Here is a 20,507-nt window from a genome sequence, read left to right as displayed (position 1 = left end):
ATCAGCTTTCTGTCTCTGTGGATTTATGTATTCTGGGTATTTCATATGAATGGAATCATACAGTATGTGACCTTTTGTGTCTGGCTTCTTAGACTTAGCATAATATTTTTAAGGTTCATCCATGTTGTAGCATGTGTCAGTACCTTTTTCCTTTCTGTGGCTTATTAGTAAGATTCCATTTTGTGAATATACCACATTTTGTTTATTCATTCATCAGTTTAGAACATTGGAATTCTTTCCACCTTTTGGCTGCTATGAATAGTGCTGGTATGAACATTTGTGTTCCAGTTTTTGTTTGCACACCTACTTTCAATTCTTTTGCGTATATACCTAGGAATGGAGTGGCTGGATCACATGGTAGTTCTATCTTTAACTTTTGAGAACCCATCAAGCTATTTTTCACCGTGGCTTCACCATTTTACATTCCCACCAGCAATACACAAGGGTTCCAATCTCTCCACATTCTTGCCAATACTTATTTTCCATTTTTTCTTTGTTTTTATAGCCATTCTAGTGGATGTGAGTGGTATCTAATTGTGGTTTTGATTTGCATTTTCTAATGACCAGTGATGTTGAGCATCTTTCTATGTGCTTTTTGGCCATTTGTATACCTTCTTTGGAAAAATGTCTAGTCAAGTCAATTTTTAAATTAGATTGTTTATCTTTTGTTGAGTTTGAGTTCTTTATGTATTCTGGATACTAGATCCTTATTAGATGTATGATTTGCAAATATTTTCTCTGATTCTGTGGATTATCTTTTCACTCTCTTGATAGTGTCCTTTGATGTACAAAAATTTTTAACTTTGATGAAGTCTAATTTATCCATTTATAGGCATACCTCGGAGATATTGCAGGTTTAGTTCCAGACCACTGCAATAAAGCAAATACTGCAATAAAGCGAGTTACATGAATATTTTGGGTCCGCACTGCATATAAAAGTTATGTTTATGCTATACCGTAGTCTATTAAGTGTGTAATAGCATTATGTCTAAAACAATGTACATACCTTAATTTAAAAATATAAAACAAAAAAAATTACAATAGTAATATCAAAAATCACTGATCACAGATCACCATAATGAAAAAGTTTGAAATATTGTGAGAATTACCAAAATGTGACATAGAGACAAGAAGTGAACAAATGCTGTTGGAAAAATGGCACTGATATACTTGCCCAATGCAGGGTCACTACAAACTTTCAATTTGTAAAAAAACACAATATCTGCGATGCACAGTATAGTACAATAAAACAAGATATGCTGTTTATTGTGCTTTTGGTATCATATCTTAAAAACCAGTACTGAATCCATGACCATGAAGGTTTACGCCTATGGTTTCATCTAAGAGTTTTATAGTTTTGGTTCTTATATTTAGGTCTCTGATCCATTTTGAGTTAATGTTTATGTATGGTGTGAGATAGGGGTACCACTACTTCTTTTTTTTTTTTTTTTTTTGCATGTGGATATCCAGTTTTCCCAGCATCATTTGTTGAAGAGAATATTCTTTCCCTACTTAATGGTCTGGGCACTTCCGTGAAAAATCAATCAATCATAGATATATGGGTTTATTTCTGGACTCAGTTCTATTTCATTGATCTGTATGTTTGTCCTTATGCAAGTACCACTTTGTTTTGATTACTATAACTTTGAGGTAAGTTTTGAAATTTGGAAGTTTGAGTCTTCTAGCTCTGTTCTTTTCAAGATTGTCTCAGCTATTTGGGGCCCCTTGCAATTCCATATGAACTTTAGGATCAGCTTTTCCATTTCTTCAAAAAAGGCCTTTGGGAATTAGTTAGGGATTGCATTCAATCTGTAGATCATTTTGTGTAGTATTACTGTCTTAACAATATTAAGTCTTCCAACCCATGAATATGGGATGTCTTTCCATTTATGTAAGTCTTCTTTAATTTCTTTCAGCAATGCTTTAGAGTTTTCAGTGTGTAAGTCTTGCACCTCCTTGGTTAAATTTATTCCTTAGTATTTTATTTTTTTGCTATTTAAAAAAAATGGTATTGTTTTCTAAATTTCATTTTCTGATTGTTCATTAGTATTGTATAGAAATAGAACTTTTTGTGTTGATCATGTATCCCACAACTTTGCTAAAATTGCTTCTTAGTTCTAATAGTTTTTGTGGATTTTCTTATACATATAAGATTATATCATGTGCATTAAAAAAATTTTAGACTTTTACACCAGTGTTTTCCAAGTTGCAGGGCACAGCCTGTTAGTGGGTTGTGAAATCAATTGAATGTGTAAGTTTTGTTTTGTGAAATTTTTGTGTATAAAACATATACATATGCATGTGTTTGAATCCTTATCTAAAATGTATTTCTATTTATTTATTTAATTTTTGGCTGCGTTGTGTCTTCGTTGCTGCACGCGGGCTTTCTCTAGTTGCAGCAAGCAGGGGCTACTCTTCATTGCGGTGTGTGGGCTTCTTATTGTGGTGGCTTCTCTTGTGGAGCACAGGCTCTAGGTGCACGGGCTTCAGTAGTTGTGGCACGCGGGCTTCAGTAGTTGTGGCACACGGGCTCAGTAGTTGTGGCTCATGGGCTCTAGAGTGCAGGCTCAATAGTTGTGGCTCACGGGCTTAGTTGCTCTGCGGCATGTGGGATCTTCCCAGACCAGCGCTTGAACTCGTGTCCGGTGTATTGGCAGGCGGACTCTGAACCACTGTGCCACAGGGAAGCCCCCTAAAATGTATTTCTTACTGTGAATTACAGTCAAAAATGTTATGCCATATCCAGAACATATAATTGGAATATAAAATTGTGGGATTAGTGAAAGGTGAAAGTCCTAGCAGATGCCTTTCACAACCTTGGAAATGATAATTCTATATGGGAAGCTGTTTTCTGCGTACAAAAATAATTGAGCAAAAAATATACTTTCTGTTCATTGGTCACTTTGTGAATAATTAAGCTTGTGAGATTTTTGCTTTTCATGCTCCCAAGGAATCAATTCTTAGCCTGTTTTTGGTACTGTGGAAAAAGTTTCTTACTGAAACTCAAGATATTTTCCTGAGAATGTATTTTATTAAAGATAGTAATCTACCTATTAAATTGCATACAATACTTACTACAAATGAAAAAATAACAGAAAGACACATTATGAAGGATATTATAAGCTACAAAGATATCTTTTACTCTCCAAAAGATACAAGTTATTAAATATAATAAATGTGTATTTTCAGTAATTGTATTAATGTCAAGTTTACTGAATATAGTAAAGAATAAGGGAGAACTTACAACTTTTTAATGCAAATGAAGTACCTTAAAACATAACTGTTGTACACAGATACAAAACTATTATTTTATAGAAAGATAAAATTATCTTTTTAATAAAATGCACTAGGCTCTTGACAGGATGTCTTTTCCAATCTAATAAGCTGTGTTTGATTTTTCTAAATTGTTGTGCGTGATGTTAAATTGCATCTTTTACCTACAAGTAGTTTTGTGGGGGTTATGGGCTGTGTATTGTAAAGGACATTAGGACTGGTGGTATCACCAGTTGCCCTCTGCCCTCTTTCCTCCACTCCCCATCTACTGACGAGGTATCTTCCCAGTGGTCCACATGTCTTCCTGACATTCTTTTTACTAAATTATACGACTCAGTGTGTATTAGAATGATCCTGGGCTTCAGAATCACATAGGACTGTGTCAAATTCTCCTTCTCCCTTAGGTTAACTTTATGACTGTGGACAAGTCACTTGACTCCCCTGAAGCCTTAGTTTCTGTTGCTATATAACGGTGCTAATTCAGGGTTACGTTGAAGAGTAAATGGTATTATGCTGTGTATATGACATGTCAAACATGGCATGATAAATACTCAATAAATGGTAGCTATTAAAATACCTGAGTTCTGATCAGTACTCGGTAATTGGTAGTTCCCTTTCTACTCCCAACCAAAACTTTTACATATGCCCTATCATTTTCAAGTAGAAGCTAACTAATTCTAGTAAGCTCATCTGTGCTGCTGGTTGTTTGTTAGTTATTGGACCACTTTTTCCATATAATTGTGTGGACTTTACTGGTCGTCTTGTGATGCATTAAGCTTTGGGTGATGGGAATTGTGGGGTTGCCTTGCTGTCTGATATGAAAATGTGAATATACTGGGTGTGTCTGTTTTTAAGGTACAAAAACCCCACAGATAATAAAAAAGCACCTTTATTTTCCTCTTCTGTAGTTATGTGCTGCTCATCTCCCAACTGCATCAGAGGCACCAAATCATTATCAGGCAGTGTGTCGTGCACTGTTTGCAGAGACAATGGAGCTGCATACATTTCTGACTAAAATTAAGAGTGCAAAGGAGGTAAGTACTACTGCTTTCCTATTTAATGGCATTGTGAAAGAGAAACCTGAATTTTCAACATTGCCTATCATATTATTTAAAATATTTATTGCCGGGGCTTCCCTGGTGGCGCAGTGGTTGAGAGTCTGCCTGCCGATGCAGGGGACACGGGTTCGAGCCCTGGTCTGGGAAGATCCCACATGCCGCGGAGCGGCTGGGCCCGTGAGCCACAATTACTGAGCTTGCGCGTCTGGAGCCTGTGCTCCGCAACAAGAGAGGCCGCGATAGTGAGAGGCCCGTGCACCGCGATGAAGAGTGGCCCCCGCTTGCCACAACTAGAGAAAGCCCTCGTACAGAAACGAAGACCCAACACAGCCATAAATAAATAAATAAAATAAAATAAAATAAAATAAAATAAAGAGGAAACATATGCTGGCAGCCAAGTCTCAGGCTTAGCCTTTTAAAAAAAAATAAATAAATAAAAAATATTTATTGCCATCCTCCTGATGAGTGCTGAAAATCATTCAGGAAAGAAGCAACTTCGGCAGAATTAAATCTGTTCTTTAAAATGTTACCGTGTGAATCCATTTAATAAAACAAAGATTTTCTTAAAGCTTCCTTACAAATGGAAAATAAATGTTACTGAACTGGTTTAGTCAGTTTCCCATATGACTTGCTTTTCACCCTCTTTCTGCCACTCTTCTTTTGTCCATTGTAAAACATGTTAGTGTGTCTTTCAGGAAGGGATAAGGATGCAGAGAGGAAGCTACACATCTGATAATTTAACTTTTATAGTGGATGTGTTTAAATATTTAATGCGGGAGATGTGAATTAACTTTCAGATAATCCAGAATCTCATTTTAGCTATTTTATTTATTATCTATCAGTGTCTATGAGTTAAAAATACTATGTGTACCCACCCACAGTGGGCCAGTAGTCACTGCATGAAGCAGGGGCTGGCGGCCAACCAGGCCGGGGTCCTGCCCCACTCACCAGCGCACCCACAGCAGTGAGCCCTGCCGCAACTGAAGGCCCATGCAGCCCACAGAGGGTCACTTCTGTCGCATATAGCCCTGGTGCCCAGAGGGGAGTGTGCTGCTGGGCCCCATGGAATGTCTCCTATAGAAGGCCACTTATCCAAGAATGGGAAACACAGCTGACCTACTTAATACATAAAAATAAACCTTCCAAACTCTGTACTATGGAATAGAAAGACTACAGAGGCAGGGTGGGGGTAGAGGGAGCTTTCCCTTTTTACTTTAATATAACTTCTGTATTTTTCAATTTTTATAAAATTTTGTGTAATAAAAACATTTTAGTTGAAAAAAAATTACGTGTAGAGTCCAAAGAGAATCATTCTAATTTATTTACAAGGTGAATTGCCGTATTTTACATCCCACAGACAGTTGTGAAGATTCTTGAGATCTATGTAAAGCACCTGGCACATAGTAAGAGCTCAGTACATAATCAGTGGTGGGTATCATTTCTTTTGTGACTGAAGTATGGAGTTTATCTGAAACACTAGTTTAAAACCCACGATGGCACACAGTTTGGGGAGAGACACATATGGGATGTGTAAGGGAGGAAGGAAAATACTAACCTATATTAAATAAAGTACGACTAATTAGTTCTGGTAATATGTAAGTTTATTCAGATCACCCTTAATAAATCACCGTAAATAAATCCACTTTATATGTATGAATAAGAGCTCCAAGCATTCCTCTTTAGTTCTAACCAGGATACTGCTTATAGTCTGTCTTTTTTTTTTTTTTTTTAACATCTTTATTGGAGTATAATTGCTTTACAATGGTGTGTTAGTTTCTGCTTTATAACAAAGTGAATCAGTTTTACATATACATATGTTCCCATATCTCTTCCCTCTTGCATCTCCCTCCCTCCTGCCCTCCCCACCTCACACCTCTAGGTGGTCACAAAGCACAGAGCTGATCTCCCTGTGCTATGCGGCTGCTTCCCACTAGCTATCTGTTTTACATTTGGTAGTGTATATATGTCCATGCCACTCTCTCTCTTTGTCACATCTTACCCTTCCCCCTCCCCATATCCTCAAGTCCATTCTCTAGTAGGTCTGTGTCTTTATTCCCGTCTTGCCACTAGGTTCTTCATGACCTTTTTTTTTTTTCTCCTTAGATTCCTTATATATGTGTTAGCATACTGTATTTGTTTTTCTCTTTCTGTCTTTTTTGATAGGCTAATGAAAAGTTATGTCTATTTTTCTAGGAATTTATAGAATTGGACCCAAGAAGAAAGTCCTTAACAGGGTAGAAAGGGTGAACTAATTGTTATTTGAAGAATAATTATAAATACATCATAAGCTAGCTTTTCCTCCTGGACAGAACCAGAGGACAAAGGGTCCAGTTAAAAGCTTCCAAGTAAACATCCAAAAGCACATCCTCAATTAAGGTTTAGTAAAGAGTAGATTTACTAAAAAGATTACTTTTTTTTTTTGGTAATTGTCTTCTCTAGCTTGTTGGAATTGAGATTGTCTTCTCCAGAGAGGCTAGTGTTATTTTTAGGGCATAAGTAGAGTCCTGTGGGGTTAGAGTGAAGCAAATGAGCTCTTAGAGCCCTTCCAACACAGACAGTCTTAGGAGTCATTTCTGAGCTTAAAGAACAGAATTAATAAATTTTCTATTCCAATGAGCTTCAATTTTTTTTTTATTTGCTCTTGATGAAAACTTTCCTTTGCCAGACAAATTCTTAGAACGGGATTATTTATTTAAATAAAAGTCTATTTAAAGAAAATGCTCACAAATGGAGTAAAAGAACACGAGTGTTTGGAACCATTGGTGGCTTTTGTGATGCCCACAGAGACCAGCGAGGCCCTGGTCAAGGTTGGGGACCTTGAGGTCAGGGTTTCGGCCATATCTCACCCTGTCACCCTCTGGCACCACCCCACATCTGGGTCTTTATAGACACGAGTTGTGTCCTGTTTACTCATCTCCTACTCTTGTTCCTTACTTTGCTGATCTCTTCTCAACCTTTTCCATTCTTTTTTTTTTCTTTTTTTATACAGCAGGTTCTTATTAGTCATCAGTTTTATACACATCAGTGTATACATGTCAATCCCAATTGCCCAATTCATCACACCACCATCCCCACCCCACTGCGGCTTTCCCCCCTTGGTGTCAATACGTTTGTTCTCTACATCTGTGTCTCAACTTCTGCCCTGCAAACCAGTTCATCTGTACCATTTTTCTAGGTTCCACATACATGCGTTAATATATGATATTTGTTTTTCTCTTTCTGACTTACTTCACTCTGTATGACAGTCTCTAGATCCATCCACGTCTCAACAAATGACCGACTTTCGTTCCTTTTTATGTCTGACTAATATTCCATTGTATATATGTACCACATCTTCTTTATCCGTTCGTCTGCCAATGGGCATTTACGTTGCTTCCATGACATGGCTATTGTAAATAGTGCTGCAATGATCATTGGGGTGCATGTGTCTTTTTGAATTATGGTTTTCTCTGGGTATATGCCCAGTAGTGGGATTGCTGGATCATATGGTAATTCTATTTTTAGTTTTTTAAGGAACCTCCATACTGTTCTCCATAGTGGCTGTATCAATTTACATTCCCACCAACAGTGCTAGAGGGTTCCCTTTTCTCCACACCCTCTCCAGCATTTGTTGTTTGTAGATTTTCTGATGATGCCCATTCTAACTGGTGTGAGGTGATACCTCATTGTAGTTTTGATTTGCATTTCTCTAATAATTAGTGATGTTGAGCAGCTTTTCATGTGCTTCTTGGCCATCTGTATGTGTTCTTTGGAGAAATGTCTATTTAGGTCTTCTGCCCATTTTCTGATTGGGTTGTTTGTTTTTTTAATATTGAGCTGCATGAACTGTTTATATATTTTGGAGATTAATCCTTTGTCCGTTGATTCGTTTGCAAATATTTTCTCCCATTATAAGGGTTGTCTTTTTGTATTGTTTATGGTTTCCTTTGCTGTGCAAAAGCTTTGAAGTTTCATTAGGTCCCATTTGTTTATTTTTGTTTTTATTTCTATTACCCTAGGAGGTGGATCAAAAAAGATTTTGCTGTGATTTATGTCAAAGAGTGTTCTTCCTATGTTTTCCTCTAAGAGTTTTATAGTGTCCAGTCTTACATTTAGGTCTCGAATCCATTTTGAGTTTATTTTTGTGTATGGTGTTAGGGAGTGTTCTAATTTCATTCTTTTACATGTAGCTGTCCAGTTTTCCCAGCACCACTTATTGAAGAGACTGTCTTTTCTCCATTGTATATCCTTGCCTCCTTTGTCATAGATTAGTTGACCATAGGTGCATGGGTTTATCTCTGGGCTTTCTATCTTGTTCCATTGATCTATGTTTCTGTTTTTGTGCCAGTACCATATTGTCTTGATTACTGTAGCTTTGTAGTATAGTCCGAACTCAGGGAGTCTGATTCCTCCAGCTCCATTTTTTTCCCTCAAGACTGCTTTGGCTATTCGGGGTCTTTTGTGTCTCCACACAAAATTTAAGATTTTTTGTTCTAGTTCCATAAAAAGTGCCAGTAATTTGATAGGGATTGCATTGAATCTGTAGATTGCTTTGGGTAGTATAGTCATTTTCACAATATTGATTCTTCCAATCCAAGAACATGGTATATCTCTCCATCTGTTTGTATCATCTTCAATTTTTCTCATCAGTGTCTTATAGTTTTCTGCATACAGGTCTTTTGTTTCCCTAGGTAGGTTTATTCCTAGGTATTTTATTCTTTTTGTTGCAGTGGTAAATGGGAGTGTTTCCTTAATTTCTCTTTCAGATTTTTCATCATTAGTGTATAGGAATGCAAGAGAGTTCTGTGCATTAATTTTGTATCCTGCAACTTTACCAAATTCATTGATTAGCTCTAGTAGTTTTCTGGTGGCATCTTTAGGAGTCTCTGTGTATGGTATCATGTCAACTGCAAACAGTGACAGTTTTACTTCTTTTCCTATTTGTATTCCTTTTACTTCTTTTTCTTCTCTGACTCAGTGGCTAGGACTTCCAAAACTATGTTGAATAATAGTGGTGAGAGTGGACATCCTTGTCTTGTTCCTGATCTTAGAGGAAATGCTTTCAGTTTTTCACCATTGAGAATGATGTTTGCTGTGGGTTTGTCGTATATGGCCTTTATTATGTTGAGGTAGGTTCCCTCTATGCCCACTTTCTGGAGAGTTTTTATCATAAATGGGTGTTGAATTTTGTCAGAAGCTTTTTCTGCATCTACTGAGATGATCATATGGTTTTTATTCTTCAATTTGTTAATATGGTGTATCACATTGATTGATTTTCATATATTGAAAAATCCTTGCATCCCTGGGATAAATCCCACTTGATCATGGTGTATGATCCTTTTAATGTGTTGTTGGATTCTGTTTGCTAGTATTTTGTTGAACATTTTTGTGTCTATGTTCATCAGTGATATTGGTCTGTAATTTTCTTTTTTTGTAGTATCTTTGTCTGGTTTTGGTATCAGGGTGATGGTGGCCTTGTAGAATGAGTTTGGAAGTGTTCCTCTCTCTGCTATATTTTGGAAGAGTTTGCGAAGGATAGGTGTTAGCTCTTCTCTAAATGTTTCATAGAATTCACCTGTGAAGCCATCTGGTCCTGGACTTTTGTTTGTTGGAAGATTTTTAATCACAGCTTCAATTTCATTACTTGTGATTGGTCTGTTCATATTTTCTATTTCTTCCTGGTTCAGTCTTGGAAGGTTATATCTAAGAATTTGTCGATTTCTTCCAGGTTATCCGTTGTATTGGCATAGAGTTGCTTGTAGTAGTCTCTTAGGATGCTTTGTATTTCTGCAGTGTCTGTTGTAACTTCTCCTTTTTCATTTCTAATTTTATTGATTTGAATCCTCTCCCTCTTTTTCTTGATGAGTGTCGCTATTGGTTTATCAATTTTGTTTATCTTCTCAAGAACCAGCTTTTAGTTTTATTGATCTTTGCTATTGTTTTCGTTGTTTCTATTTCATTTATTTCTGCTCTGATCCTTATGATTTCTTTCCTTCTGCTAACTTTGGGTTTTGTTTGTTCTTCTTTCTCTAGTTCCTTTAGGTGTAAGGTTAGATTGTTTATTTGAGATTTTTCTTGTTTCTTGAGGTAGGCTTGTATAGCTATAAACTTCCCTCTTAGAACTGCTTTTGCTGCATCCCATAGGTTTTGGATCATCGTGTTTTCATTGTCATTTGTCTCTAGGTATTTTCTGATTTCCTCTTTGATTTCTTCAGTGATCTCTTGGTTGTTTAGTAACGTATTGTTTAGCCTCCATGTGTTTGTGTTTTTTACGTTTTTTTCCCTGTAATTCATTTCTAATCTCATAGTGTTGTGGTCAGAAAAGATGCTTGATATGATTTCAATTTTCTTAAATTTCCTGAGGCTTGATTTGTGACCCAAGATGTGATCTATCCTGGAGAATGTTCCGTGCGCACTTGAGAAGAAAGTGTAATCTGCTGTTTTTGGATGGAATGTCCTATAAATATCAATTAAGTCTATCTGGTCTATTGTGTCATTTAAAGCTTCTGTTTCCTTATTTATTTTCATTTTGGATGATCTGTCCATTGGTGTAAGTGAGGTGATAAAGTCCCCCACTATTATTGTGTTACTGTCGATTTCCTCTTTTACAGCTGTTAGCAGTTGCCTTATGTATTGAGGTGCTCCTGTGTTGGGTGCATATATATTTATAATTGTTATATCTTCTTCTTGGATTGATCCCTTGATCATTATGCAGTGTCCTTCCTTGTCTCTTGTAACATTCTTTATTTTAAAGTCTATTTTATCTGATATGAGTATTGCTACTCCAGCTTTCTTTTGATTTCCGTTTGCATGGAATATCTTTTTCCATCCCCTCACTTTCAGTCTGTATGTGTCCCTAGGTCTGAAGTGGGTCTCTTGTAGACAGCATTTATATGGGTCTTGTTTTTGTATCCATTCAGTAAGCCTGTGTCTTTTGGTTCGAGCATTTAATCCATTCATGTTTAAGGTAATTATCGATATGTATGTTCCTGTGACCATTTTCTTAATTGTTATGGGTTTGTTTTTGTAGGTCCTTTTCTCCTCTTGTGTTTCCCACTTAGAGAAGTTCCTTTAGCATTTGTTGTAGAGCTGGTTTGGTGGTGCTGAATTCTCTTAGCTTTTGCTTGTCTGTAAACCTTTTGATTTCTCCATCGAATCTGAATGAGATCCTTGCTGGGTAGAGTGATCTTGGTTGTAGGTTCTTCCCTTTCATCACTTTAAGTATATCATGCCACTCCCTTCTGGCTTGTAGAGTTTCTGCTGAGAAATCAGCTGTTAACCTTATGGGAGTTCCCTTGTATGTTATTTGTCGTTTTTCCCTTGCTGCTTTCAATAATTTTTCTTTGTCTTTAATTTTTGCCAATTCGATTACTGTGTGTCTTGGCATGTTTTTCCTTGAGTTTATCCTGTATGGGACTCGCTGCACTTCCTGGACTTGGGTGGCTATTTACTTACCCATATTAGGGAAGTTTTCGACTATAATCTCTTCAAATATTTTCTTGAGTCCTTTCTCTCTCTTCTCCTTCTGGGACCCCTATAATGTGAATGTGGTTGCATTTAATGTTGTCCCAGAGGTCTCTTAGGCTGTCTTCTTTTCTTTTCATTCTTTTTTCTTTATTGTGTTCTGCAGCAGTGAATTCCACCATTCTGTCTTCCAGGTCACTTATCCGTTCTTCTGCCTCAGTTATTCTGCTATTGATTCCTTCTAGTGTAGTTTTCATTTCAGTTATTGTATTGTTCTTCTCTGTTTGTTTGTTCTTTAATTTTTCTACGTCTTTGTTAAACATTTCTTGCATCTTCTCCATCTTTGCCTCCATTGTTTTTCCGAGGTCCTGGATCATCTTCACTGTCATTATTCTGAATTCTTTTTCTGGAAGGTTGCCTATCTCCACTTCATTTAGTTGGTTTTCTGGGGTTTTATCTTGTTCCTTCATCTGGTACATAGCCCTCTGCCTTTTCATCTTGTCTATCTTTCTGTGAATGTGGGTTTTGTTCCACAGGCTGCAGGATTGTAGTTCTTCTTGCTTCTGCTGTCTGCCCTCTGGTGGATGAGGGTATCTAAGAGGCTTGTGCAAGTTTCCTGATGGGAGGGACTGGTGGTGGGTAGAGCTGGGTGTTGCTCTGGTGGGCAGAGCTCAGTAAAACTTTAAACCACTTGACTGCTAATGGGTGGGGCTGGGTTCCCTCCCTGTTGGTTGTTTGGCCTGAGGCGACCCAACACTGGAGCCTACCTGGGCTCTTTGGTGGGGCTAATGGCACACTCTGGGAGGGCTCACGCCAAGGAGTACTTCCCAGAACTTCTGCTGCCAGTGTCCTTGTCTCCACGGTGAGCCACAGCCACCCCCTGCCTCTGCAGGAGACCCTCCAACACTAGCAGGAAGGTCTGGTTCAGTCTCCCCTGGGGTCACTGCTCCTTCCCCTGGGTCCCGATGTGCACACTACTTTGTGTGTGCCCTCCAAGAGTGGAGGCTCTGTTTCCCCCAGTCCTGTTGAAGTCCTGCAGTCAGATCGCACTAGGCTTCAAAATGTGATTCTCTAGGAATTCCTCCTCCCGTTGCCAGACCCCCAGGTTGGGAAGCCTGACGTGGGGCTCAGAACCTTCACGCCAGTGGGTGGACTTCTGTGGTGTAAGTGCTCTACAGTCTGTGAGTCACCCACCCAGCAGTTATGGGATTTGATTTTACTGTGATTGCGCCCCTCCTACCGTCTCATTGTGGCTTCTCCTTTGTCTTTGGATGTGGGGTATCTTTTTTGGTGAGTTCCAGTGTCTTCCTGTCGATGATTGTCCAGCAGCTAGTTGTGATTCTGGTGTTCTCACAAGAGGGAGTGTGAGCACGTCCTTATACTCCGCCATCTTGGTTCAGGGCCTTTTTTTCTTAATATATAATTTATGATTCATTAAAGTGAAGCAGGGGCTTCCCTGGTGGCGCAGTGGTTGAGAATCTGCCTGCCAATGCAGGGGACACGGGTTCGAGCCCTGGTCTGGGAAGATCCCAAATGCCGCGGAGCGACTAGGCCCGTGGGCCACAATTGCTGAGCCTGCGCGTCTGAAGCCTGTGCCCCGCAACAGGAGAGGCCGCGATAGTGAGAGGCCCGCGCACCGCAATGAAGAGTGGCCCCTGCTTGCCGCACCTGGAGAGGGCCCTCGCACAGAGGCATAGACCCAACACAGCCATACATACATACATACATACATACATACATACATAAATAAATAAAAATTTAAAAAAAAATTAAGCAAAAGCTTTGTTGACATGATCTAAGCACAAACTTGAATCTCCATTCTTCTTTCTGGAAACTCTGCTCCATTTTTAAAAAGAACTTCTCAGTACCCTCAGGCTCTTCTCAGGACTCCCGCTCCCCCAAGGGCAGTGCTTTCTCTTGCCTCCCTCTTGTGGGAGGCTGCTCTGTCCTCCACAGCTTCAGATCTTTGGACTGGGGTCGGTTGGTGATATTCTCTCTCTCTGCTGCTTCTAAACAATGACTCTTCATACTTGTACCAAAACCTCATGCCATCCGCTTCTGTTATTCTTGAACCCATTGTCACTGTCATCTGCCATCATCTTGACTAATTTGATTGATAAAAGAAACTTCAGCTTTGTCTCCTTGACACCTCCTCTACTTCAGCACTCTGCTTACCTGAACACACCTTTGTCCTTGTGATAACCTGCGATCATTCCACCTTGGAAATCGTGGGCTTTCGTTCCTCACCCCCTGACTGTAACCCCTGCCTATTGAGCTCTTCCCCTCACTGCCACCTGAACCGGTCTTGTCCCTTGACCTCCCCTCCCCGCTATTTTCTGACAGTTTATCAGTCCTTCCTGGATTCACTTCTTGTCCTATGTGGCTTAGGTTTAGTCAGTTCACCAAGAGTTCAGGCCCACATGTCCAACCTGGGTTATTACAGTAGCCTCCTGCTGGTCTCATCTCTCTAAATTCTCTCCGTCCAGTTCACCTTCCACTTTGTCGGGAATGATTCCTGTAGGTCACAGATCTGACCCGAGGAGTCTGGCTCCACTCCCAAACCTCTGCGTGGTCTTCCAGGCCTGACCCAAGGCCTGCTTTCCCAGGCAGGCCTCCCGGGGCCGGGCTGCCCTCTCCACACGGGACTTGAGCGCTGCACTCTGGTTTTCTGGAGGGGATGGCGAACTTGGTGTGCCACGCCCACAGGCCACAGGGGCACACACACCTGCATTCCTCACCTGGCGCCTGCACTCAAAGGACCTTGGCTAAGGCCCTTGCCTCCACTCTTTCCCTCCACCAGCCCCGGGTCCACACATGCAGGGCCCTGCTGTCCAGTTGTCTTCCACAGTGAGAAGATCACCCACCTCCACCGCCTGTCACCTGACCTCACCCAGCGCCATTCTGAGGGGAAAATGGAGCAAGGAGAGCAAAACCTTTGTTGGCCTCTTGTTTGCGCTGCTGCAGTAAGGGAATAAGGGCGTGGTTGTTACTTTCAGTTTGGCTCCTCCTTCCTGATCACTGGACATCTGGCAGCTCGACACAGGCACTTTGCTTTCTGGTTAACATGGCTCCACATGGCCTAGAGAGTGAAACCAAACTCCATTGTGTTGCACATGAGGCCTTCATGGTGTTTCACCTAGTTGTGTTTTTATTCTCCTTTTCAACTCTCCCTTCTTTGCATTTTACACTATCCAGTCAGAATTACTTATAGTTTCCGAATATATCATGCTTGTTGTAAGTCTGTGGCCCTAGCAGATTTCTGTTCTTTCTGCCTGGCATTCTCTCCCCGCCTTGCCTTCTTGGTGAGCTCCTGTTTACCCACCTAAAGCCTGCTCACGTGGTACCTCCCTCCACCCTTCACTCCCTCTGTGTCTTATACCCCTCAGTCCTGCACGTCTCATACTCCCTGGGAGTTATTTGCTTGTCTTTGAACTGTTTCTCCACAACTGGGCCAGATAGTGCTTGAAATGAATGACTGTGTTTTGAATCATCTTCCTGTTGGTGACTCTTACTGCAGTGTGTGCATGTAGGAAACACTCTAGAAATGTCTGTTGAACTGAAATGATTTATGCATTATGTCTGTTTTTTCAGAGCTTCAGAAATGTTCTGGTTGAAAGAAGCCAGTTTTGAAAGCATTTTTGACTATTAGAAACATTTTGACCAAGATATTTCTAGTAAATACAGGAAGTTTTGTGGGCTGTAGATGAGGCCTTTGAGTGCCCTTTCCATTCTTTAAATTTACACATAAGAACTTACTTAATAGTGAGTCTTGAGAAGGTAAGCTATAAAATATGTGGAAATCCTGGCATGAACATTCTGTACCATTTAATTACAGATTTTATACTACATAAATTGCCTGTCAATACTGAGGTTTTAGGAATAAAGTCTTATAGGGTCCAAATGGATTTCCCTTTCCTCTTCAATGTATGCATTTTTCTTGAAATTAAAGAAAATTTTCATACATATTAGTTCATATATGTATGTTAGTCATTTTAACCTTTAACCTAGTCTCAAGAGTGCTAAATTCACACTAATAATAAAAAACTCTGGGCTAATTTGATATTTTTTCTGAAGATCTCAAAATACACAATTTAAGAATCGGACAAGGGACTTCCCTGGTGGCACAGTGGATAAGAATCGGCCTGCCAGTGCAGGGAACATGGGTTCAATCCCTGGTCCGGGAAGATCCCACATGCCATGGAGCAACTAAGCCCGTGTGCCACAACTACTGAGCCTGCACTCTAGAGCCCACGAGCCACAACTACTGAGGCTGCGTGCCACAACGACTGAGCCTGCACTCTAGAGCCCGTGTGCTGCAGCTACTGAGCCCACACACCGCGACTACTGAAGCCCACATGCCTAAAGCCCGTGCTCCACAAGAGAAGCCCGCGCCCCACAATGAAGAGTAGCCCCCACTCGCCACAACTAGAGAAAGCCTGCACGCAGCAATGAAGACCCAATGCAGCCAATAAATAAATAAATAAATAAATAAATTTATTTATTTATTTTTTAAAAACCCATGGGATTTCTTTTAAAAAAAAGAATCAGACGATCTTTCTTCTATACCTGTGAGTTACTATATATCAACTGGAATTTTCAAAGTAATAACCTCTGATTCAACAGGTTGATTGATTATCTGATTATCAGTGATGTTTCAAACAACCATATATCTGTGTGTGTGCCTGTGCTTGTGTGTGCGTGTATAAAATTAGGGTAAAATATTAGTATCAAAACGTTTGAGCTCAGTTGTTGATAATGTATTGATTTGATAGACCAAAAGTACTTTAATTATATTAAACTTCTTATATGCTCAATTGGCAGTTTATTAAAATATAAAACCCATAACCTATTTCCAAGTGTTACAATTGTTCTATAAAGTGGTCATTACATTTACCAGACCTACCTACTTTACAAAGCACAAGGCCTTGTAGTTCATCTATTTATTTAGAAAGCAAATTCATTTTCATTATGATCTCTTTTCATGATGTGATGATTTCCTTCTTAAACAATGAATGAGACCCTTTAAGGTGGTTCTCCAAATGATAGAGAAGATTTGAATAGGCTGCTGTTATTGTGTCTCAAAGGCAATTTGATATCCTTGAAAGTGAGTACGTGTTCCCGTGTCTTATAAGCAATTTGATATCCTCGTACGTAAGTGTAGATGAAGGGACTGTCTGAGCCGTCCATTTAGTGCATAGGGTCGCGTGAAAGAAGAGATGGCCCGTGCCCTCGTGCCAGTGACCCCCCCCCCCCCCCCGCAGCCCAACTCGACTGGCTAGAGCTGGTGAGCATGTGCAGTGGGGAGGGGAGGATTGAGCTTGGTAATTTCAAGTGTAAATTACTTTGTTGGAAAAAAGGAAATTATATTAATGGCAGCGTGCTTTAATTCATTGCTGTCTAAGTAGTTTTTGATCATCAGTCCCTGGTTTTGTTATTATTACATGAAATTATTTACCAGTTCCTCATACTTTAAGCCCTACAGCCACAAAGTGGCTGCTGTTGTTTGCTTCATTTAGTCTTCATGACCAGTCCTGTGACTCTCACTTTGCAGATTAGTAAACTGAGGCTTAGCTTAGAGGTTCCCATAGAAGGAAGTTCTCAGCACTTCTGATGCCCGTGTTTCCATCCTCATCCCGCTCTCCAGCCTGGCGAAGGTGCTCTCTGCGGTTATTGCTGTTTTCCTGTAAGAACAATCACCTGCAACAGACTGTCCTGGAACATGGCTGACAAGAGTCCCTGGAGGAAAGTGCAGGTGTACGCTTTGATACAGGCTTTTGATCAGGGTTGGGAAGAAGGGGGTGTGAGCCAGAGAGAATAAAATTTGGAGTTGGGGGAGAAGGGGGCTCATGAGGGAACATGTGTGCGAGAGAGTGTGTGTGTGTGTGTCTGTCTCACACATGCACACAGATGGGAATGGGATGGGAGGCGGGACGTATCGTGTTAGGTTTAGGTATGAAGTAATATGGAAATGGAAATGTCAAAGACAGATAAAATTATTTCCAGACTAGAAAGTCGGTTGACTGATTCCAGTATGTTCCCAGCCTGCTCTAACATTATTGCCTCCACATTTAGTGTGTAGTGTGCCCCACCCCCCTTCTCCAGGAAATCCTTTGTTTCACAGTAGAGGTGTAACTCTATTTATCATTGTAGAAAAAACTTGATGTATCAGGGAAGTACACTGTTTAAAAAGAACCTTTTGAAAAAAATCTTGTTTTCAAACAAATAACTCATTTTTCATTTTTATTATATTTAAAATATTTATATCAACACCAGTCATTTTTTAAAGCCCCTTCTGTGTTGGTGAATCATATTCTTCCACTCATTAGTCATGCGACTGCTTAAGTCAAATAGCCTTTGCTAGATTTCTGTTTACTTCATTTTAAAAAGGGAAGTGGGGGCAAAAATAGACATGCTCAGATTCCTTCTAGTCATAAAATGCTCTGCAGAAAGTACAGTTCATGTGACTAAATCTTTGTTCTGTTCATTCAAGATTTTCCTCATTTTTGTACCAGTCTTGTTTTGTGTAGGCAAAATATATACAGATAAACATTTTAAATGCATTCCCAGTAAAATTTGCTAGGAAGTTAATGTATACTGTTTTATATCATATTTTATCCGGTTTTATATTATATTTTAAATTCAAGATGGATTTCATAGGAAAGCAGTTCAGTGTTGTAGATTTTATAGGAAAGCTCAGTGTTGTCAGTATTGAGCTGTAATAAACTCAGTACTGACATTGCTACTCTACTGATGTCAGTGGGGACTAAAACTTCTGTATTTTATTTATTTATTTTAAAAATTATTTATTTATTTATTTATTTGGCTGTGCCAGGTCTTAGTTGCAGCATGCAGGATCTTTACTTGCAGCATGTGGGATCTAGTTCCCTGACCAGGGATCGAACCTGGGCCCCCTGCATTGGGAGCACGGAGTCTCAGTCACTGGACCACCAGGGAAGTCCCAAACTTCTGTATTTTAAAATCTATCGGTAAACAAATTCCTGGAAAGAAGAAATTCCTAATATAATAATATTAGTCATAAGTGAATGAACAGTAAAAATAATTGAGCATTATGAAACATATGTTCATATCGTTGCAATAAGAACTCTTAATTAGAAGGCATGTAAAAGGTTTTTAAAGCACGTAATTTCTGTTAGAAGATTATATACTTAAAGTGATGAAAATTTTCTGTCCACTTGCAGTTTCTGTGCCATACATGTAAACAACCCCAGAATGAAGGTGGAATACCCCCAAACATTTTGATCTTTGAGGGATAAGATGTCTAATATCATTAAGCCATCTTGGATTTCTTCAGAGGCAGCCTATCACGGTGTAGATTGTCATTCCCGATTATCCGATCATAGTGATCTTTAGCTCTTCTCAAGTGTGACTGCACCTGTGGTGCTTGATTATTTAGTTGCTTGTTGACATCTTAAACTCCTCTTATAAATGCTATGTTCATTCACCCTCTCAATTATGGTTCTTCATTTGTATCCTTCAGTCCTCAGCTGAAAGGACGTCTGAGGCGTCTCCTAAATGCTCTTATGTAGTGAGCGCACTCGGCCTGTTTCTTTAAAGTCACATTACTCTGTGTATTTCCTTTCTAGCAGCCATCACAGTCTAGAGTTGTTTTGCTGGTCTCTTTTCCCCCTCATTGATATCTGCCACTAGGATACATTCTCACTGAGGGCAGAGACCTTTTCTCTCCAATTCACTGCTGCAACCGCAGTGTAATAGGGCCTGTATAAATCTTGGATCAGCGTTGAATGACTTAGAGAACTGTGGTTCAGGTGTTGGACATCTGATTTCTGCCACCTCTCTCGAATCATGGTCCCCTGACACTCCTGACTTGTCTCCAGATGCAGAGCCTCCTTTGTGTTCTTACCTGTGCCTTGCTCGTGCAGTGGTCTGCATCTCTTGCCTGAGCTGTGGCAAAGCCTCCTAATGGAGGATAGACTGTATCCTCCAGCGTTCCGTCCCCGTGTACAGTCTATCCTCCAGCGTTCCGTTTATCCTCCAGCTTTCCGTCCCTGTGTAAAGATGTGTTGACTCCTTGATGCTTGTAGGTGGAAAGTTTAGACCCCTTAGCACAGCATAGGGACCGTTTATAGCCGGACCCCAACCTGACCTCTCTGGGCTCTTCATTCCCTGTTGCCCACCACGCGTTCACGCTTTCCTACCCTTCCTCCAGCCCCTGATTGCCGAGGGCCTCTGCACCTGCTGGATATGTCCTTTTCCTCTCTTCTCTCACATAGAAAATGCCTGCTTATTCTTAAGACCTAACTCAGATGTCCACTGTTCTGAAATGCTTCTGCTGATCGAAGTTAATTTCTTTATTCTCTGTGTTCATTCATAGAGCACTCTGCTCTGGCTTCTGTCACTTATCACACTGTATTGGAATTACCATTTACGTTCGTCTCCTCATTAGACTGAACATCTTAGGGACAAGGACCATGTTTATATTCCCAACCCTGTCATAGAATTAGGGACCGAGGACAGCATCTCCTGTCGTCTTTTTAGGTATGTTCCCCTTGCTGCTTCCTCAGCTTAGGGTAACACTAGGGCCCTTCATTAATGAGATTTTTTCAACCTAGTAAATGTCACATTTTGTTCTATAGTTGAATTTTCCTAAGTGTTTAACACATTAACATTCAAGAAGAAATAGAGCAAAATAGAATCAGCCTTAAGTCCTTTATAGTCATCCCCGTGTATTCAAGCTGCTGTCCAAAGTGGGAA

At 39.9% G+C, this 20,507-nt stretch overlaps 1 protein-coding gene across 12 annotated transcripts in view; it reads left to right on the top strand.

Moving 5' to 3' along the window:
• The window catches only part of SPIRE1 (spire type actin nucleation factor 1), a 210,893-nt gene that overhangs the window by 134,147 nt on the left and 56,239 nt on the right, over positions 1–20,507 (top strand). For 6 of the 12 annotated variants that reach the window (XM_061170312.1, XM_061170315.1, XM_061170311.1 and 3 more), the window contains 2 exons: positions 4,182–4,307; positions 17,419–17,526. The exons of 1 other annotated variant lie outside the window; for it this stretch is intronic. In XM_061170312.1, coding sequence (XP_061026295.1) covers positions 4,182–4,307; positions 17,419–17,526 — 234 coding nt within the window. The remainder of the gene's footprint in view (positions 1–4,181; positions 4,308–17,418; positions 17,527–20,507) is intronic. 5 more of the 12 variants (XM_061170319.1, XM_061170314.1, XM_061170316.1 and 2 more) reach the window with 1 other exon arrangement.

This window comes from Eubalaena glacialis, chromosome 15, assembly GCF_028564815.1.
Source record: "Eubalaena glacialis isolate mEubGla1 chromosome 15, mEubGla1.1.hap2.+ XY, whole genome shotgun sequence".
NCBI lineage: Eukaryota > Metazoa > Chordata > Mammalia > Artiodactyla > Balaenidae > Eubalaena > Eubalaena glacialis.
Note: the sequence above shows the minus strand (reverse complement) of the source record. Positions and strands in the feature narration are given on the sequence as shown.